This window comes from Sinohyriopsis cumingii, chromosome 11 (genome assembly GCF_028554795.1).
Source record: "Sinohyriopsis cumingii isolate HCF-2022 chromosome 11, ASM2855479v2, whole genome shotgun sequence".
NCBI classification, from domain to species: domain Eukaryota; kingdom Metazoa; phylum Mollusca; class Bivalvia; order Unionida; family Unionidae; genus Sinohyriopsis; species Sinohyriopsis cumingii.
In genome coordinates, this window is record NC_142971.1 from 23,028,880 (window position 1) to 23,052,389 (window position 23,510).

Sequence of the window (23,510 nt, forward strand, 5' to 3'; positions counted from 1 at the left end):
TCTGCATGAGTTCGAGTCTCAGGCTCGGCTAACGTGGGTACATGAAAAAGCCTGCCAGTAGCTTCTTGTGGGTCGGTGGTTCTTCCTGGGGTTTTCCAGGGTTCTTCCTCCACCAATTATACAGCCGCCATGTATAGCATATCTTGTGCTGAAAAATGGCGTTAAACCCTACAACAACAACAACTCTGCTGTCCACAGACCATTATAATAAGGTATCCCTCTTGAAAGCAAAAGAATTTGCAGCAGTATGAACAGAAGTGGAGAAATATACTTAAAATTTAACTTTAGTCAGTGAAGCATGAAATACTGGTTCACAGTGACCGCTTTTGTCAAGAGATTAAAATGTTTATCAAAATACGTTCCTTCGCCAAGATTCACGAGTTTCATGAGATTCATGGTACAACACAATCATGGAATCATGGAGATTCATGGCATCACACAATCATGGAATCATGGGGATTCATGGTATAACACAATCATGGAATCATGGAGATTCAATGTATTACACAATCATGGAATCATGGAGATTCATGGTATTACACAATCATGGAATCATGGAGATTCATGGTATTACACAATCATGGAATCATGGAGATTCATGGTATAACACAATCATGGAGATTCATGCGATTCATGGTATAACACAATCATGGAATCATGGAGATTCATGGTATAACACAATCATGGAATCATGGAGATTCATGGTATAACACAATCATGGAGATTCATGGTATTAAACAATCATGGAGATTCATGGTAAAACACAATCATGGAATCATGGTATAACACAATCATGGAATCATGGAGATTCATGAGTTCAGGTATAATACAAAAATCCTGAGCTAAATGCAGAAACCTCAACAAGAATGAACAACTAATGTATATGTATCTACAATGTTAAGTCCCCTCCCAAGGAAATAGATACTATGAAGCCCACTCCAAACCTGTTTCAAGGACCTCCGAAGAAAGAGTAGTTCAGATTCAGTGAGGCTGTACGTATGTGTATGCTTTTTATCTGTGTGGATGGTGATGACAATGCCATGGATAGTCATATAGTACTTCTTTAATTCACAGAAGTGAGTTAAGAAGGAACTGACTTCTTTCTTTCTTTCTTACCTGCTTTGACTTTTCTTGTGATGCGAACCAGAGCGGGACCTAGAGCGTGACTGAGATTTGGAATGGCTTTTTCGGGATCGTCTGAAAGAACCAATAATAAATATCGAAAACATGAACCATAAGACAGTATTTATTACTAAACCAAACCAAAACAATAAAAAAGAGCCCTTTTGAAATGAATTCATAGCTCAATAAGAAATATTAGATTTGTCAATACACATGCCATTAATGAAAATCTACTGACATAAGAGTGATGATAAATGATTTTCTGCATTCAAGATATCAAACATTTCCTAAAAGATATGAGGAAAAATACTGAGACAGGATGTTTGAACAATCTTATAATTTAAACAGCCACATATGACCATATTTTTACATAATCAACAATCAAAATAATTTTTTTACAAATCATCTGATGAAAGATTTTCATTTTTATATGGGCTCATCTGTCACCTGCACTCAATGCTCTGATGTACCAGCAGTGTCTGACTTGTCTCTAACTCCTAATGCCAACAACCCTGCTGCTGCTTCCAAAAATTTGACACCCGGATCTCACTATGCTTTTGCAGACAAAGATATAAATGAAAAATCTGTACTCAAACAGCAGATTCAATTCTAACATTCCAATGTGGCTGACGTCACACAAACTGCTAAACCAGCTAGATATGGCCTGGTTATATCGCCATGTCAAAATTACCCATAAAACTCCAGAAAAGAATATGCACTCATGTATATGTGTACCTTCTGTCAGACAATTTGTTCTGGCATGTGGAAAACAATCTTTCTCAACAAAAACAAAACAATTAGTCCACACTTAATATCAGAAAGTACACACGCAAGAAACTGCTCATTATTACTCTAATTTATTAATGTTGCTTACACGGTCGTTCAACATCTTTATGAGGTTTTTCTTTCATTAAAATGTTCAAATAAATATGCTTGTTTGATTGTTTACTACCTTCAGTCGTAATTTTCTTTCACAAGACACTGTGATATATCTTTTGAGTCAGATGATGTTAAAGTCAAAAGTTGTATGATGTACTGTTATTACAAAGTTGTATGATGTCCTTTTGTTACACAGTTGTATCATATTATGTTGTCACAACATGCATTTGTAGCGACAACCTATGCTGCCTGGCAATAATGATGTATGTGGGAAACTTTTGTTCACTTACCCTTATGTTATGACTATGGGTCAAAATTAAGAGTATATGATGTGTTCACACATTTGGCAATTCTTTTGATATCACTGACACACCTGTCACATGACCAATCTTGTGTTGAAACCAACACACAAAACAGTATTGAATTCTGCATCAAACCACAAATTCTGTTCATCAAGCCTTTTTCTCCTTTTCCAAAACTGTGCATCAGAAAGAGTGCCCCTTACCATATATGCTTGCTTATAAGCAGAGTCCAAATGCAAACAACACAGACCATGACCTACTGTTGCATAATGCACGGGCATATCTGGGTCTATGCTTTTTGTTCTACTGATTACTCCCAAAAAACTGTAGAGACCCAGATCTGCCCGCATTTATGAAATGAGAGGAGATGCTAAAACATTTTCAAAATAGCCACAATGGCAGCAATATTGGATACCAGATTGGCACCATTTTTATTTAAGACCAATTAGACACCAAAGGAAGTCTCCCTGTGAAAATTCCAAGCTGACATAACTTTCTGTTCATCAAGAGTAGCAATTAAAAGCAAAATTCAAGATGGCTGCTGTTATAACCATATTAGAAGTCCGGTTGGCGCCATTTTAATTTAGGACCAAGTAGATATCTATAGAAGTCTTTTAGTGAAAATGCCATGTTGATATGACCATCTGTTCCGGAGAAATAGCAATAATATTTTCATAATGGATATCTAAGAGCACCATTTACATTTAGGACCAACCAGACATTTGGATGAATGTGTGTGTAACTTTTCACGGCATTCCTTCAGGTAGTTTAGGAGTAACTATAATAAACTTGTGGAAACAGACAACAGACCATCCCTAAGATATTCTGGTCTATGACCAACACAGCTAAACAGGAGTCCCTCAATGGGACTTGTGCTAAAGTGTTCAAAATGAGTTTGAAGGAATTTACGACAAGACCTTTTTCTTTTTAACTGCAGAGTGCTAAAATCATCTCTGATCTTCTTTAGCAACAAGATTTTCAATCAAACACTGCGGCAGGCATATTAGATAAAAGATTAGAACCATTATCATTTGGGAAAAATTGAGCATCATTATATAATGCTTGGTAAAAACCCATCTGGAAATGACCATCCATACAGGAGAATTAGTGACAGTATATGCATTGTGGAAACCATATTTGAGGTCAGATCGGCACCATCTTCATTCACAACCAAGTCAATATCATAATAAGTCCATCAGTTAAAACTCCATGTCAAATGTAACTTGAGAAGAAGCAATAACTTGATTTCAAAATGGCTGCCATAGTGCCATCCTGGATGTCAAATTGGGGCCATTTTTGTTTACTACCAACTAGAATTCTTCTGGTGAAATCCAATGTTGATATGACTTTTCATTAAAGAGGAGTATCGTTAAGATTTCAAGATAGTTACTGTCCATATTGGATACTGGATCAGCGTAATTTTTATTTAAGACCTAACAGACACCTTATAAAGTCTTCCTCTGAAAAACTCCATGCTGATAATACTTTTCATTCAGGACAAATAGCAATAACAATATTTTCAAGATAGTCAATGAGGTGCCCATATGGGAGATCCAGGCCGCTCCATTTTCATTTTGAACCAACTAAACATTATCACAAGATTTCTGGTAAAACCTGATGCCGATACAACTTTCCATTCAGAAAGAGTAGCAGTAGCAAGATTTTCAAGATGGTGGCCATACTGATCTTGGGTTGACACCATTTTCATCTTGGACTAACTGGACATCAAAAGAAGTCTTTTAGTGAAATTCACATGAAGACATGACTGTCCATTCAGCGGGAGTAGCAATAACAGGTTTTTCAATACCGGCCCTGGTGGCCATATTGGATACCTGAGTGGAGTCATTCTCACTTAGGACCAACCAGATACCATAAGAAGTCTTCAGGTGAAAACCTAATGTCAATATGACTTTCTGTTCTAGACGAGTAGCAACAAGAACTTCAGCTGAAATAATTTTTATTTTAGGACCAACTAGACAATATATGGAATCTTTATCTAAAAAAAGAAATACTGATAACACAATTTTCAAGATTACAACTGTGGTGATGATACTAGGTGTCTGTCCAGTTTCACTGAGGACCAACAAAATCATAGGATGAATGTAACATGTTAAGTTTCATGGGAATCCTCCAAGTATTTTTTAGGATAGCAATAACAAACTTGTGCTATGAATGGACAGATGACAGACAACAGACCATCTATAAGCTTTCCTGATCTATAACCAGTAGAGCTAAAATGTACCATCACATCTGTTTTTAAATATCATTGCACTGGGAGGTGAATAACACTGCAACAAAATGAGTTTTTATAAATTTAGTTTTTAGAATTGCTAAAACTAATTTTAGTAATATAATACTTACCTATCATGATTACCTTCCGAGAGGCCAAGTGTCCTCATCCAAGCTCATAATTCTAATCTCCCATAATATGGAACATTGTAGAATTCTAGTACAGACCAAACTCAGAACCTGACTTGTCTGACCACCATATCACTGGCTCATGTGTTGTTGTTTTAGGGTTTAACACCATTGTTCAGCACATGATAGGCTATACATGGCGGCCAGTATTAATGGTGGAGGAAGAACCCGGGAAAACCCCGGAAAGAACCACTGACCCACAAGAAGCCACTGGCAAGCTTTCTCATATACCCACATTGGCTGAATCCGAGACTCGAACCTACACAGACAGAGGTGAGATGGCAGTGATGGAGAGCGCTTTAGACCACTCGGCCACTCAGGGCCCCTTTGGCTCATGTGAGATACTACTCTATTTTGACTTGGAACCATCAAATCAAAGTGGGGTGGAAGGAGGGAACCTTGCAAGTATAACATTATTAAAATGTGTCCCACCTACTACATTTCAATAACAATAATAAATTGCTGAGTGAAGCTAATGGCCTACAAAATAAGAGACAGGTATAAAATTAATATTGTTGTTGTTGTTCTAGGGTTTAACGCCATTTTTCAGCACAAGATAGGCCATATATGGCGGCCAGTATAACTGGTGGAGGAAGAACCCTGGAAAACCCAGGAAAGAACCACCGACCCACGAGAAGCTACTGGCAGGCTTTCCCACGTACCCACGCTAGCCGAGCCTTGGACTCGAACATACGCAGACAGAGGTGAGATGGCAGTGATCCGGAACGGTGAGCGCTTTAGACCACTCGGCCACTCGGGGCCCCTAAAATTAATATAATCATTATTACAGTAGGTGTTGCAAGTTGGCATCAGATTGGGCCTATTTTTGTGCCCAAGGAAAAGAAATCCTTCACCCTTGTATACCAAAGGCTGAAGGTATAAGGATTAGATGTGAGAATGCCAAAATGCAGCTCTCTTAACAACAACATCCAGTGATGAAAGATGAATATAGGCCAATAAAGTACATAAGCCCTGTCTTCATGACCATTCAATTTCAAGAACAAAACGTCCCTCTCAGTGACAGCTCTCTTGATAGCGAAAGCAATCCACCTGGAAATGGATGCCAAGATATCAGTCAAGTCTATCATTAGGTAAGAAGAGCTTCTTTCCCTACCCTTTGTTTTCCCCCTTGACATGGCCAGATACAGCTGTAATGCCCTAATTGGGTATCAAAGTCATGGCCAGATACAGCTGTAATGCCCTAATTGGGTATCAAAGTCATGGCCAGATACATCTGTAATGCCCTAATTGGGTATCAAAGTCATAGCCAGATACATCTGTAATGCCCTAATTGGGTATCAAAGTCATGGCCAGATACACCTGTAATGCCCTAATTGGGTATCAAAGACATGGCCAGATACATCTGTAATGCCCTAATTGGGTATCAAAGACATGGCCAGATACATCTGTAATGCCCTAATTGGGTATCAAAGACATGGCCAGATACATCTGTAATGCCCTAATTGGGTATCAAAGACATGGCCAGATACATCAGTAATGCCCTAATTGGGTATCAAAGTCATGGCCAGAAACATCAGTAATGCCCTAATTGGGTATCAAAGACATGGCCAGATACATCTGTAATGCCCTAATTGGATATCAAAGACATGGCCAGATACATTTGTAATGTCCTAATTGGGTATCAAAGACATGGCCATATACATCTGTAATGCCCTAATTGGGTATCAAAGTCATGGCCAGATACATTTTAATGCCCTAATTCGATATCAAAGACATGGCCTGATACATCTGTAATGCCCTAGTTGGGTATCAAAGACATGGCCAGATACATTTGTAATGCCCTAATTCGATATCAAAGATATGGCCAGATACATCTGTAATGCCCTAATTGGGTATCAAAGTCTATATTTTGATCATCACCAGTAGACTGTGGATTTCTAAAGGGAGCAGGATATTTAACGAAGCTGGTTTTTCAACTTTCAGTTGATGAAGGAGAAAAACAGACCCATAACTGCTTTGGAACTATAAACAACCTTTCTCTACTGACAAGGCATGAAGACTAGGAAAATGTTTTCTGGGTGAGTATCTCAATGACAGCATCAACCAGTGGTTCTTAAGTTTTTTTTGGGGCAATGCCCACAACACAAAAGAGATTCCATTTAGACATTAGTGAGTGAGATACAGGTATCTGCAGCTAAAAATACTTCATAAGATCGGAAAGATGATTTTCCAGACCAATGGCCTGACCCTTTAAGAACCTGAAGCATGTTGAACAAGGCTGCCATATAGACCCTAAATAGTGTGGGAACCAAACATTCAGTCTTCAAACAGGAGAAGAAAATCAGCCGCTGTGTTCAGAGAAAGAGAGAGAGGCAGCTAGGATTAACACATTTCCTACTGTACCAATAGCAAAAAAGATTAACCACTTTATATCACAGACTTCAGACATGGACCATCTCTTGGCCTGTATGACACAGTTGGCAACCTTATTTGAAAACTTGTGTTGGCAGATTGATCACTTGAGATGTACCAAGTGTGAAACTGGAGAATCTGTAGTGTAGAAAAGACCCCTGTACTGCATTAGCGCGTCCCTCTTCTAAAGTAATGTCCTGGGTTAGTCTATCAACAGGCCAAACAGATCATTGAACAAGTCATTGGGACACAGAGGGGCTATCTGGACGACCTGAGCGGTGGTCAAGGGTGGGATGGTGTAACCGAACAGGGAATCCCAATTTAGACCAAAGACATCCATTGCCCAGGCTATCTAATCTGGGACTGGGGAGATATAAAAAAGGGAACCTATTCTTCAGTCACATCGTGAACAAGTCCACCAAAATTTTCACTCACAGCGTGAACAACAGTCATTCCATAAGGACTATTTAGCCTCTCCTAGAACAAACTGTCTGCCAGAATATTTGTTTTGCCTCCAATATGCCAAACACATAGGTACATCACCTAAAAGACTAATCATTAAGAAAGTTCCAAACCTCCATGTAAAATGGAGCAGCATCTGTACTTTCCAGTCTTCCGAGACATGATGTTAATAATGTCCTAGAAGAGAGCGCCACATGAAGACTCTTTATGTGGCTGACACACCCCTTTTTGAACCATACTTTCATTTCCAAATTGTTTATGTGAAGGGTAGCTTCTTCCCATGACCAAGAACACTGAAGACCTATCCATTCTGACAATAGGTGAACAACACCAACAAGAATCTGACATATCCATGTGCTGACAGAAGTAGGGTTAGGGGTTATGCATAGGACTCTGGCAAGAAATTGTCCCCAATCGGCTCACCAACTCAAGTGGTGATGAAAATCTGTTCCCAGAGGAATCTGAGCCAATGGGGGATACTTGAGTGGTTTCCAGTTTGCCAGGAGACAATGGAGAGGGTGGAAGTACAGTCTTCCTTGGGGAATCATGTTAGGGCATTTTATTGCACAGGGCTAGCTGAACACTCATGGGGATCCTGGGAAGAGAAATGCACAGCAGGAGAGGGTTTGAGTTTCTGACCCCTTCCCCCATGTTCCCTTGGGAAAGAGGGAGGAGTCTCAGACAATCCCTCTGTGAACTCATTTGAGTATACCACAACCAAAAGGATAGCACTGTCCTGCTTCCACTCCAGTGGGAAGATGGGACTTCCCAACCCAGTGTACCTCTGATGAGGGGAAGACTAGAGAGTAGGGTATCTTCATTGCACAACCCTTCAATGGGAGTGGACAGCCCTTAGTAGCAGACTTTTAATGGGTTTGGAAACACCTCCTGATCCTCTGATATGGTTATCTATATCATGCAACTGCTCATTTTCTCCTCAACTGTCTGGTAGGGGAGGACGCTGCTCATTTCCTCCTCAACTATCTGGTAGGGGAGGACTCTGCTCATTTCCTCCTCAACTGTCTGGTAGGGGAGGACTCCTTTTCATTCGTATTATCCTAATCCCTGTCCCACTGATGGGACTCCCCTGACCAGTAATTGATACTCAAAGACTGGTTATGTAATGAAGATCTAGCAAGCAAACCTCCATCAGATGATTCAGGGTGATTTCACTGCTTTCTCTACTTAGGCAGACATGCTCTCTTATATCACCTTAACTAGGCTTCCAAAACCATAAAAGATCAGCAATCCCTACCCTAGGCAAAAGTATAATCAAGTATTGCTTTAGCAAGTATAAAAATAAAATGATGGAACCACCACAAAGGAGGAATTGATAACCCTACAACTGGGTAAGTAATGAGAGCAAAAAGAGACCTTCTAGATGAACACAGTGCCAAAAAATGCCCTAAATTATCACTCATCTGAAATGGAAAATTACAATTATATTGTGCAAATTTTCTTATTATTAAAACATGCAAATAATGGTAATTTTCCAAGAAAATATTGATCCAAGTGTCTAAGGAAAAGTGACGAGTATTTGGCACAATTCAATGACTTGTATTACAACTGGTTCTGGGGTTCTTTTCTGTTTTGGAATATTCCATGTAATGGGAGTTTGAAACTGTGAGCTCGGATGAGAGGACTTAGTAAGGTAAGCATGGTAATAGTGACAGAAAGACAGCTCTGGATCTACACTGTTCATAGTAGGTACATGTTATTTAGATATAATAAGATTAAAGGGAAAATCCATGTTGCATTAAGTTCTTCAATACAGGAGACAAGTTGTACATAATTTCCACAAATGAATAGAATTTTGCTGCATTTTTATGAAATAAATAACTAGAAATCTTATCAGTATAAATTTGTATTTCCCTAAGAGGATGTTTGGATGTCACAAGATCAGTTTGTTTCAGAATGAAATAAATAACTAGAAATCTTAGCAGTATAACTTTGGAGTTCCATAAGGGGATGTTTGGGATGTCACAAGGTCAGTTTGTTTACATTGGTTACACGTACTTGTGGTGACTGTACTTCCGTAAATTAAGAACTGATACTTTAAAGTTTTGGCCAAGTCAAAGCATGACATGCACTTTCAAGTCATCGCAAACTTAAGTCCTCATGATTTAGCAGCTGAATTTAAAGCAAAAAAAACCCCGAGATTTTGTGTACTTATATTTTAAAAAAAAATCAAAATATTTCTCTGAAATGGCCTTTTTAGCTGTGGTGTATATAGCACTGTGATCTTTACAAACCAATCATGTGATATAATGAGCCATTTGGAAATCCTTTGATACATTCATACATTTTACCCCAAGAAATATGGCAGCACCAAAATCACAAAATAGATAGGGTTTATTTTCAAATCTCTAAATTAAATTATTTCTATAACTACAGGTGTTTCTCAACTCAATTTTTTTTGTTGTATTGATGAAGCTAATGTCTAGTGATTGAAAATGTTACATGGACTTTTCCTTAAAGCAATTTGTGCTTCACAGTACAAGGGTTTTGGTACAAAATATTTATGGAAAATAATAACTATAAATATGACATCATTAAAAACTCGAACATGAATATCTAATATGAAAGTAAGACAACATTTTAATAGCAAGAAAAATGAGTACAATTTTGTGAGTGTTAGAACCTTGGATTTTTTTTAGTCTATCTCTAGTTTTACTAGCAAGTCCCAAGACAAATGTACCTACCTTTTGCAATAAGGCCACATTAACATATCAAAATTCAACCATCATTTCACTTTCCACCACATTTAACCAACTGTGATATCCACCAATCCATGTCATCTTTCCATTCATTGGCTGAGCTCCAAGCCAAGTGACCAATCACAAGGCCATTTACACTTATAGCCCTGCACCACCATATTCTTGCTCTAACATACCATTACGAACCATCCCTGATGAAAATATTGGAATTCATGGATTTATGACAAAATAGCAGTTATTTTAGTTGAGAACACTTGATATATTTTACTAGACAAAAGTAGCACAAAAATAAAAAATCAAAGCAATGATATTGGTCACCTATCTATTTGATATAATTAAAATTAAGTCATGTTAATTAAACAGAAACTAGAGCTATCCATGGCGGGTGCATCACAATGGGCCAAGGTCACTAACACCCCACCCCACCCGCCTTAAACAGAGGAAATTCTATTAGGAAGCCAATGTGGATTGCTATTCAAATCATTCAAGGTTTCATAATACAAAGATGTACAATAAATTTGGTAAATATACAAAATTTTGAAGTGTAATTATTTTGCAACATTAAAGAAGGATTGGCAATCAAAAGCATCTCTTTTCGAAATGATAATGTGTAATGCTGGAAAGGAAATGTATTCATTGTCTCATCAGTATATAGCTGTATGCCTAAGCTGGTTCAAATCCAACAAACCTTTGTAAAGTTATGGCATGGAATCCAAATCTGGAGAACAGACAATCAGGGGTTATAACTCAAGTAAATTATGTTCTGGAACACTGTTAACTGAGCTCATTCAAGGTTTCATCAAGGTTCAAGGATGTTTGAGGGCCCAGTATTGACAACATTCCTGTAAACATCAAATTTCAATTGACTTGCATATAGGTGCATGACCAGTTTAGCTAAAATCCAACTACTTTACCCATGAAAATAATGTGAAAGGATTATAGTTCATTTGGTTTTTATACTGATGAGTTAATCTGGGAGCATAACTCCTGTTAATGATGTTGTGGAATGCTGGAAATATAAATTATTCATGATACTTAGACAAGTTATGTTGTCAAAACACAATTCCAATACCGAAAATTAGGGTTCATAATTCCTGTAAATGAAGTGGAACACTGTCAACTAAACTCATTTAAGGTCTTGACAAAGTTCAAGGAGGTTTGAGGGTATAATATTGACAATGTATCTAAAAACATAATGTTTTAACTGGCCCAAATTAAAGGTACATGATAAATTCCTTGAATGAGTTTGATTCCCAACAATTCGTGACTTCATTTACAGGAGTTATGATTGATTGTTCTTCTGACATTGGTTTCTGCCAGCTGATTTTACCAAGGTTTGTTGGATTTCAACCAAACTTTGGTATGGATCTTTTATCATGAACCCTTGTATTAGTCTGAATTTCAGCATTAGATGATGCATTTATTGGAGTTTGTGGCCCCTGATTTTCAGCCCTCTTTGTTCTCTACAGCAAAACATTACAATAATGTGTCAGATTTCAATCTATCTGGTATAGGCCTTATACTGATAAGGCCACGGATGAGTTTCATTTTCAATGTTCCAAAATAAACAGGAATATACAGAATTTTTACAAATTTTGTGAACTGAATTCATGTTTTTGAACAAGTATAAATCAATTTTTTTTACATATTACTATAACAACATAGAGTGAACAATGTAATGGATAGCTTTGTTTGAAACATGATAAGCCAATTTTACTGCAAAGTAACTAATTTAACAGCAAATATTTACTGGAATTTAAGGCTATTGTAAGACAACAAGATTTTGGGAGATTAATTATTCCTTGACAGTTTACAGACAGAAATTACAATCGTTTAATCTGCAATAATATAATATCATAATGCAGATCCGACTGAAACAACTAATTATCACCAACTTCAAATAATTAACACCTTACAATGTAGAAATCATGTAATAAAGCACCTTGTCCATATCTGCAGTTCCACTAGGAAAAAGCATTTCATAATGGGATTGCGAAGCTGAAGTATTTTTTTTCCCTCATTTCAATGTACATAACAAAATATGAGGCTTTTACGAAAGCAAAAGAAAGAGCTTGACATACCAAACATAGTCTACTGTTATCAAAACTTTTAATTTATAATTAATATGAAGAAGAAAAAAAACACCTTTGGGACCTCTGACCAATTATTAAAAAGACTGGCTGCTCTCACAATATCATTCAAACATTTATCAAGGTCAATTATGATCTGCAACACAGCCCCCTTTATAAGCCACCTTTAAAAGTCAAAACATAATTCATTCCATATAAATTTTACTTCCATATATGAGAGTCACCTCTTAATTTTAAATGTATCCAGCCCCAAAGGTGGCCCTTTTATATAGATATTGCTGTACATCTTACCTATATACTGAATTACAAACGAAACTTTCAGTTAAATCATTACTACTGATTCTGAAGATTGTTATAAAAATTGAGAATCCTGTATATATATATATAAAAAACAAAGCATTTTGAAATTTCCTGAGAAACAATAATATTATTAGATATCATGCAAAGATTTTAAACAATGTTCATACAGTTTGGCATAACTTACTTGGAATTTATATTTGTTTTAATATTCAGAGTTGTATGCTCTTAAAATTCAAATGATATTTCATAAAATTCAGTAAGCATGTACAATGTTATCTAAAAGATTTTTTTAATGGTATGAAATACTATTTCCATCTGTTGATACACAAAAATCAGGTGATTGGAGAAAGAAGAAGAAAAAAATGCCCAAAATCTCCAATATTTTACTATACTTGGACAAAATTTAATTTTTCTGGTCCAAAATGAAGCTAAAATCAGCTGATTAGCTGAAATTTATAGTATCTATACTCTATGAATAAACTTTTCAGGAAAAATTTTGAGCTGATGAACTGAAGCATTCTGAAATGTATTTTACCATTTTTTTCTCAATATGTGATGTGTGTGATGTGATTTTGGATTTTTAACATAACTTTTAACAATTTTTCAGTCATATCGCTACGATGTCTGTAATGTGGTAGTTTATAGTGATGCCCAGTACTGGGGCATCATGCCGCAGACATGTAGCATGATGTCCCACCCAGTCACATTATCCTGACACCAGGCCGACCAGTCCTAACACTAACCTCTTAATGCTGAGCGCCAAGCGAGGCAGCTGTTAGTACCAATTTTGTAAGTCTTTGGTATAACTCGGCCGGGGATCGAACCCACGACCTCCCGCATCCGAGGCGAACGCTCTAACCAATATGCAACCGGAGCGGTTCTTTCTCAATAAAGAGACCCCGACCAAACAAAAACAAGAGGCCCAAGCTGGCCTAAGATCACTCATCTGGCAGACATCTGCTTAACTGCCAAAAGCAGGAGAAGTTGGCCAAGAAATCTGGGACAGCAGGATGCTTTCTTAAGAAATTTCTTTCTACGATGCTGATTGCGTATGTGATGGAAATGAATGTTCAAGGTTTCTATATTTTGGTATTTTTATTAATATTCGATGACACATCAGTGTCAACTAGAGAATTTACCTAGTCTTGTGATACCATTGTCTCTTAATAAATGGTATCGATTATATGTTACGTACTGGGGATGCAGGTGGCATATTTTATTTTCTTTCCAAGTAACTTTTTATTGGGGTGCATTAGAAGTATGACAACATTTTTGTTTAGTTGGAACTGTAATAAAACAAATTCTGTTTGATGATAAATATCATTTGTACAAAACTGGTAAAGGCCTGTATGACAAAATGCCATCTTGAAAATATAGCAGTTACTGAAACAAAGTAGTTTACATATTTTATAATTTAAGCAAATGCAAACATTTTATGGCAGATCAACATTTATTGTACTAAAGCTCTTCAAAACAATGGTTTTGTTAAATTTGGTCAAATTCGGATGTGTTGCCTTTCAAAAGCAACTCAAGCATTTATAGGTAGAGTTTTAATAAAATTGAATACCCTTCTTCACACCAAGCTTTCTGTTAAATTTGGATAAATTCTACTACATGCTTTTCAAAGAACTTAAAAAGCTTTTCTTTTTTTATAACAGCAACTGTACTTTAGGGCTGGAGTACTAAAATGTCGCTATATCTATCAATTGAGCAGGGTGTATAACTCATAGCATATTGTCAGAAAGTCTGACAATACTCCATATATATCCTTAAACAAATCAAATAGTTTTTCTTATTTAATACCAGCACTGCTGACTATCCTGCAGAAACATGAGTATAACTACTTTCATTTTCAGCCTTGTTTTTGGCATGCCATGTAAGGATATTGCACCCTTCTTTTGAAATGTAAACAGATCATGGTAAATATGGCATGCATTATTATATTGTTTGGGGTTTAATGCCATTTTTCAGTACATGAGAGACTATACATGGTGGCTGATATATTTGGTGGAGGAAGAACCTGGGAAAATCCCTGCAAGAACCACCAGCACAAAGGAAGCTACTGGCAAGCTTTCTCACATACCCACTTTAGCCGAGCTCAAGACTGAAACTCTAGTTAACAGAGGTGGAATGTCAGTGACCTGTAAAAGAGTGCCCTAGACCACTTGGACATTCAGTGAATAACCAATCATAGATATCCAAATAGGGTATAGGAATCTTTATTTGGTGTGCGTGATTTGGATTTTTAACACAGCGTTAATAATTTTTCAGTTATATCGCTTTGATATCTGCCATGTGGTAGTTTATAGTGATGTCTAGCACTGGGGCATCATGCTGCAGACATATAGTATCATGTCCCACAGAGTCACATTATCCTGATGCCAGGCTGCCCAGTCACAACACAAACTTCTTAATGCTGCGCGCCTAGCGAGGCAGCTGTTAGTACAATTTTTGTAAGTCTTTGGTATGACTCAGCCGGGGTTCGAACCCACGACCTTCCGCCTAGTGAGGCAACTGTTAGTTGCAGTCTTATAAGTCTTTGGTATGACTCAAAACTGTGACCTCACGCATACAAGGTGGAGGTTCTAACCACTAGGCTACTGGTGCATTATTTGGAAAGTGAATTACTGCAAGAATCTTGTTTTAACTGTCATAGTTGTCCAAGTACAGTTAGTGTAACATACCAATATATTTTACAGTATATAGGCTTTCAAAACTTTATCATAAGCCAGACTTTCTCAAAAACATAGCTCTCCTGAGAAAGCAGATTTTTACTCGTGTCATTTTTTTATCACTGACTATAGTTTTATTTGCTCTACTGCATTGTAAGCAATCACTTCAGTGCCTCATGTCAAGGTAACAACAATTTAGCTACACTTGTATAAAAAAAATTGGAAAGGTCTTCATGCCAGGATGCTGCCTGCAAAGTTTGGTTGACACTAGATAAAATGTTTTTGAGAAGTTGAAAAAAGCAATTGTTGACAGATTCACAACAGAATACAAAGAATGGATGAAGTGCCATGATGAGCTCACTGTGCCTTGTGGCCAGGTGACCTATAAACCCCGCTATGGCCTTATGGCCAGGTGACCAAAAAAACCTGCCATGCACAAAAAATTACACCTTATAAAGATAAATAGGAAGTGACTACATGCAGAAATTAAATTTGAATTAAGTTACAAAAAAAAAAAGAAGAAAAAATCCTAATGATTAACTGAATAAAAGGTAAGCAAACTCAATGGATTAAAATCTGGAAGCAACATCTCTCTAGGTTTTGAAAGTCATTAAACAATAAGAAGTTTTAAAAACTGAAATAAAGTAAAATTATATTTTTGTTTTTGACGTTGATTCACATAAGGCCACAGCTGTGTACTTTGCAAACATGCCTAAACAATTCTGTTTAATAAATGTCACAACTCGTGGAGTCCTTAGAGAAAGAAAAAATAATAATGACTCTAGCTAATATTATCTTTACAACATCCCACTCCCACCACAAGCTTTCCTTGGGCCACAAGTGTAATGTTCAAATTTGAATTGTTATAGGGAATACTTCTGAAGCCAAAACAAAGACTATAAATTGCTTCACATTAGATATATAACTCTGAAACTGTAACCCTTCTCCACCAACTTTGATTTTGGAACAGTCAATGCAAAGCAAGACTATCAAAGTAATTAAAATTCAAAATCTTTCCCAGTGGTAGCCTTCTTGAGTGGAGAGATAACAGCAACAACAAAGAAACCTAGTAAACACATTCTGAAGCAGAGGTATTCCATAGATTACAAGTTTACTGAGTCCAGTTTAAAGCTTTAAAAATGAGGAGGTCCTAGTGCTCAAGTAATACAAATCTTCTCGTGGAGGACATAGTAATAAAACTGACACAAGTTAAGTCCCTGAAACTCCAAAGATTTGCAAACGGGTAAAACAAGACCTGCCTCAGTTAGAAATGTAGGTTTTCTGCTTCAAGGAAAGCCTTCATGTAGTAATAAATAATGGTACACCAAAGTACAGAATATGTAATGTCACAAATATCAGCCAAGAAAATAATAGAAGAATTTAAGCCAAGAGATACAAAACATAACGATTATTACATGCACTTACTAAATGATATATCAAAAGTCACAACATTCTAACCAAATATACCATAAACAAAAATAAATTTCATATAATGTCTGTATTTGCATTATTTAAAAAAAACATAAACTAGCATGAAAAATAGTACCAGATCTGTAATCTATGAATTAAGTTTTCGATTTGTTACATTCTTGAAAATATTTGATAATTATGGGAATCTAAGTCCAACAAAATGTATAACTAAACCACTGGTTATAGCATGACATTAAAACTAAACTACCTCCGCTCCCTATCCCGATTTTTGCGACGCTGTCTCCATATTTCGTCACAATCCCGCGAAAAATGACCCCGCTCGCCACATTGATAGCATCGTAAATTTGGGTCAAAACCTCTTCTCCTTCTGCCCTTTGTCCTTGGTCTTGCATAAGATACTCTAACTCTGCTACCACCTATCACCCTGAAATGAACACTTTTTTGTTATCATATTAACTCATGTATAACCAGTAACAATCGACAGGAAACATAAGCTGAGGATCTTACATCAGTGTTTGTTTCAAAGGAAATGTATGAAACTCCATCTTTTGTAAGCTTTTGTAGGCAAACGACTGAAATCATTCGACTTGTTTCATCAAATTTCATTTGAAATGACCATAAAATGTAAGATTCTATTTAGCGCAAGACAGAAAATACTGGTTTTATTTTATACAACTGCTGAATACCACATACTCACTTATAAGCTGAGTCTAACTGCAAACGGCACGAACCCAGATCTGCTGTTGCATAATGTACCATCAGTTCTGGTTCTGTGCAGTTGGTTAGGAGTAATCAGTAGAGCAAACAACAAAGACCCAGATGTGTAATCACATAATGCATTGGCAAATGATAAGGACCTAGGATATCTGCTTACAACTGTAGATAGCTTAAAAGACAATGCTGAGCGTCAAGCAAGGCAGCTGCTAGAACCAATTTTATAAGTCTTTGGTATCACTTGGTTGGGATTCAAACATGCAACCTCCTGCATCTGAGGTGGACACTAACCATTTAGACCACCAGTGTGGTCCTGCATTGTGCTAAATCTGATTCCACTTATATCACCTCCAATGTATCTTATACGTGTAGTTGCAATGAGGGACAAATCTGTGAATAACTGGACAAGATCTACACTTTTTAATGGCCAAGCTTGAATACTTTACCATCTGTACTCACTTAGAAGTCACATCAAACTGCAAACAACAAAGATCTTGACCTGCCATAGCATAATGCACATGCAGATCAGGGTCTATCTTGTTTGTTCTACTGATTACTCCTAACAAACTGCACAGACCCAGATCTGCTGGTGCATTATGCAACAGCAGATTTGGGTCTGTGCAGTTTGCAGTTGGACTCATCTAATAAGTGAGTAGATATGGTAACTAAAAATGAAATGCCCATTTTTATTGCATTTTTCAATCTTAAGAAGAAACACAGCACCAGTGGCTGTGAGGAAATTTAAGAATGGATACAACAAATATTCACAAAATTTCCAATCCTCTGCTCAACCCTCTCTCCCATTACCTTGCTTTCCCCAACACTCAAAACAAGAGCCAAAACTATTCAATTTTAGGCTAGTATTATTTTTTTTAGGAAACTACACTTTAAATCCTTCCACAAAGAAATCAAAATGACCTTCAAGTTTTTCTTTGTTGAAACAACTAATGCAATCACTAAACACACAGAACTCTCTACTCCATTTTTAAAAATAGAGACAAACTTTCTGTATACACTGGGGATTGAATAAGGAAATAGAGGGCTTGATAAAATGTATAATTTTTCAAATTCAGTTGATTTTTCTGCACAATTGTCTTTTAGAAATTAGCATGCCTGCTACAGTAGTGCATCACAGAATGAATTCTAATATGCTTATCTTCTGTCTTATGCTTAGACATGGTAAACTTGAAACTATCTGCTTCGAATCAGACACACAGAGCACATATCGTATATATTCACTTATAGGTCAAGACCAACTGCGAACTGCACAGTTTTGGATCTGTCGTCACATAATGCACTAGCAGATCTGGGTCTGTTGGGGCTAATTACAGACATGATTTTGGTCTTCCATAAAAAAAAGCTGAAAAAATGGTAGAGGGGGTTTGGGGGTCCTCCCCCAATGGGGTCTCGAGGGGCAGTGCTCCATATACTGTGGTCCATGGGGTCAAAGGCCCCCAGCCAAAAACGCATTTTACACTCATAAAAACTGCTCCTGGTGCAACTCATGATCATAAAATAAACCAAAATAATCATTTGAAAAACTAACAAACTTACCAAAAATGTTCAACTTGACTTCAATAATTTCACAATATTTATAGTCACATGAATTTGTTCTCCAATACTATTGATAATGAAGTTATTTCATGTGCATGTCAGTGTTCACATAATAATAAAGTCGCAATAAGTTGTCAATTTTTGCGGCAAATATATTGTATTTTTCTCTTTTCATAACAAATCTGTAAAATAAACACCTAAGTACATCAACGATATACAAATAATCCCATACATTCTCTTGTCTTTTTCTCCATTGGACACAACCTGTTGATATGCCAGTCAAGCTCTTTTTACAGCTTTGGCAAAGATTTCTTAAGCCTTCCTTTACGTCACCACTGACTTTTTTGGCTCCATGTGCAATCGTTTCTTTTTCTTCTCAATGAGAGCCTTTTTCTTTTCAAGCTGGTGCTTGTATTGGCGACATGCAGTACGCATATTCTGACAGAGGGCTACATATGTTCTCTCATGCAAGAAATCATTCTTCTTATAGTAATTAATTGCACTTTTTCCAGATGCCTTCTGAGCTTCGATTTTTCCATATGCAGCTTCTTTTGTAGGTGCTGTTCCAAACTCTTCCAACCGCGATTGCTGTAATTCAGGTCTTTCTTGCAGAGGTCACAAAATGCCAGACTTCTAGCGTTCAGTTTTCTTATAAACTGACCAACTATATTTCCATCAACTTTTCGCTCCAGCCATTCCCATTTTCCATACAATTTTTAAACCTTTATCTAAACTTTTTGTGGCATGGTCTCTCTCAACAATTCGGGATGCCATGTTTTGCAAGCATGCTTTTTTTTCCTCCATTACCAGTTTCCATTACACGAAGATTCACTGGATGAATTTAAACCTCTGACCAATCAGAATACTCTTTACGAGAGTCATGTGTTTAATATATGGAACAAATAATTTACAAGGGTCGTTGCGGAATGGGAGCGGAAAGACAGTTTTTAAAAAACTGGATCAGAGATGATATAAAAAGGACTATATCAAGAAAAGTCTGACTCGAGTCAGGAGAAAAGCGGGATTCCGCTTTAAAACGGAGAAAAATCATGTCTGCAATTAGTAGAACCAAAAATATAGACCCTGATCTGCAGGTGCATTGTACTAAGACAAATCGGGATCTTTGTTGTTTGCAGTTGACTCAACCTTTAAGCAAGAATATATGGTACAAAATACTTCTCTTCAGGAATTAGGATAATAATGATATCTACAGTGAAAAATTGGGAGACAAAAACTGTCAATGATATCTAGTATGTGATCACAGCTGATACCATTAGTAAACTGGCAGAGATAGAAAACATACCAGGGATTGCATCCATATCAACTGCTGCTATTTATGGCATGCTGTACTGACTGCACTACTTCAGCATGATCACACGACTCTCAACTGCACTGATATAGTAGGTCTAGCTAGTAAACATTGGCAATAATAGGGCTGTGTTTGTACAGCTGCTTACTTGCTATATTCTTCACAGTACAAGACCACGAACAAGATAATGCAATAAAGCCACTTGGTACAGCAGAAAGAAATCAATATACCGTATATCAAACAAGTTAAGAATAACAGCAAACAAGATACCGTATATACTTGCTTATAAGAGGAGTCCAGCAATGCAAACTGCACAGACCCAGATCTGCCATTCAATAATGCAGTTATCAGTAGAACAAATACAGACCTTGATCTGCAGACACATTATGCAATGGCAGATCAGGATCTTTGTTGTTTGCAGTTTGAAGACTTTTAAGCGAGTACATATGGTATAAACAGATCCGCTGTTGCATAATGTGCTGGTAGATTAGAGTTCATGTCGTTTGTTCTACGGATTACTCCAAACTGTTGATGTAAACTTGAGCATTATGCGATAGTAGATCTGTGCAATTTTGCAGCTGGACTCGGGGCCCCGAGTGGTCTAAAGCGCTCTCCGTTACGGATCACTGCCATCTCACCTCTATCTGCGTGGGTTCGAGTCTCGGATTTGGCCAATGTGGGTATGTGAGAAAGTTTGCCAGTAGCTTCTCGTGGGTCAGTGGTCCTTTCCGGGTTCTTCCTTCACCATTAATACTGGCCGCCATGAATAGCCTATTGTGTGCTGAAAAATGGCGTTAAACCCTACAACAACAACAACAACAACAGCAGCTGGACTCGACTTATAAGTGAGTACTTATGACATGAATATATCCATACTTTGACAGTACTACTAGGAACTGGACATGGAAACAAGTGATACTTTTGGTATATTTTAATTTGAGTTGGATTTCATTTGAGAGAAAATTTGAGAATGTTGGATTTCTGATGGGTCTTGAAACCTATGGGATATAATGTAATAAAAATTTGTGCATGAATATATTTTATGTTAAGAAAATAAAATTGTACATTTTGGTATTACTTTCCATCCATATCCTGAATAGCTTTTTCAGCATCTTCTTTGTACTTATATACCACAAATGCAAAGCATGGTGGATTCCTAGCCACCCAAACTTCAATCATTGGTCCAAATTTTTCAAAGTGCCTCTCCACTTCGGATTTTGATGGATCAAGCCCAAGGTCAGCCACATGAATACGATGCCCTTCAGGACTCGAACTTCTGCTTCTACTATCACTTCCGCTGTGGCTGTAACGGTCTCTACTATAACTGCGGGAGCGAGACCTTGACCGACCCATATTGATAAAGAAAAAATATCAGCTGTCGGACTGAAAGACAAAAAAAAACAACATGAAAAATAGAGAACATCAGAAACTGTAGCAAAGCGAATAACTGTTATAACTTTATCCATAAACTCTAACTTGGCTTTCAATAACATTTTACTGAGCACAACTGAAGTCAGGGTCTGAAAAATTTCAAAAGACATCATAGATATCTACACTTCTTTATATTTGCCTACTCTTCTCCCCAATCAGATTACAAAGAAGACTCTGATTCCAAGTACAGCTCACATGATATTGTTTCATCACAATGAAGCAATTAATTCTCTCTATGCTTTTTCCACATGAAAGTGCTGCATCAACTCCCTCTCTATCTATGTCTCTCTCTTGTAAAATACACCCATGTTGATATATGGTTCATTGTTTTAAAAGTCCCCTCTTAGATCATTCCTACAATTGCTACAATTCAAATATAAATTCAATAGGGTGTTTGAGGGTTTACTAGTGTTCATCACTAAACTCATCTGAGTGTTGTGTTGTGATTTTGATTTTTAATGTAGCTTTAACACTTTTTCAGTCATACTGATATGATGTCTGCAGTGTTTCAGTTTATAGTGATGTCTAGCACAGGGGCATCATGCCGCCGACATGTAGCATGATGTCACTTCCAGTCACATTATCCTGACACCAGGCCAACCAGTCCTAACTCTAACCTCTTAATGCTGAATGCCAAGTGAGGCAGCTTTTAGTACCATTTTTGTAAGTCTTTGGTATGACTCGGCCGGGAATCGAACCCATGACCTCCTGCATCCGAGGCGGACGCTCTAACCACTAGGCCACCGGAGCTTTTCAAACTCACTAGAGATTGGATGGTCAAGGTGTTCAAATTTCTCTGCTGGATTCTCTGAACCCAATCATGGTCAGAACCAAGTTGGCACATGTTAATATGTTGTTTGCAGTATGTGCAATGAACTCTTTGCCTCTCCCCCCACCTTTATATTTTTTTCTGGTATGTTTCACAGAGTAAAACCCCAGCAATCAGTTCTGAAATTTATTTTTGTTGGACTTTGTATCATATGACAGGGAGAACCTGATATGTACAATGATGGAGACATTTTTCAAAATACAGAATGCAACTCCTTTATGAATTTCAGTCATCACTGACGCATTATCAGCTGAAAACCCCATACAGTTCTGCCACCTTATGTTTATTCAAAGCATTATTAAGCAAATAGAAAATGTTTTTTCCAGTGGAATCTGCTGTTATTTCTGGTAATGAAAGAAGAGCATTCTGACTTTGCTCTTTTCGATGTCAAAGTCTCTTACACAGACTGGGTACAACTTTTTGTCATCATAATCACTGTAGTGATGGGAATTTGTTGGAAGTTCATAATCGATCATCGGTTCCACACAACTTACTGATAATCAATTATAATCAGTTACTACAAGTAAATTTTCATGTTTGTTTGTTATAGAGTTATCTCTTTGTTCAAGAGTTCAAAATGTTAATAAATGTACAGGAGTGATTTTTGATATATATACTTTAACCTAATAACATTTTTTTTATTATGTTATTTTTGTTCTACAAAAGCAACTTTCTTTGGCTTATCAGTTTTATGGAACTGTATGACTGCTGCAATTCCCCAGAACACTTTTATTCATATGTGATATGTCTATTGTTTAAAGTACAGAGGGACATGCTTTTCTTGTTTGTCATTATTTACCAATACTATTGCTGAAGCATGTTCAAAAAACAAATTCTGACCTTAAGTGTAAATGATTACAATAACCGTGCTTTGGTAATTTGGATTTTGTATTTTATGGAGGGGGGG

The 23,510-nt window shown here is 37.0% G+C and overlaps 1 protein-coding gene across 3 annotated transcripts in view; it reads right to left on the reverse strand.

The window, feature by feature from the left end:
- Positions 1 to 23,510, reverse strand: part of LOC149787768 (uncharacterized) — a 46,026-nt gene that overhangs the window by 12,064 nt on the left and 10,452 nt on the right. For all 3 annotated transcript variants that reach the window (XM_089973963.1, XM_089973961.1, XM_089973962.1), the window contains exons 2-4: positions 21,422 to 21,726; positions 17,014 to 17,190; positions 1,117 to 1,197 (exon numbers count right to left, since the gene is read on the reverse strand). In XM_089973963.1, the coding sequence (XP_089830089.1) occupies positions 1,117 to 1,197; positions 17,014 to 17,190; positions 21,422 to 21,696 (533 nt within the window). In that variant the 5' untranslated portion in view covers positions 21,697 to 21,726. The remainder of the gene's footprint in view (positions 1 to 1,116; positions 1,198 to 17,013; positions 17,191 to 21,421; positions 21,727 to 23,510) is intronic.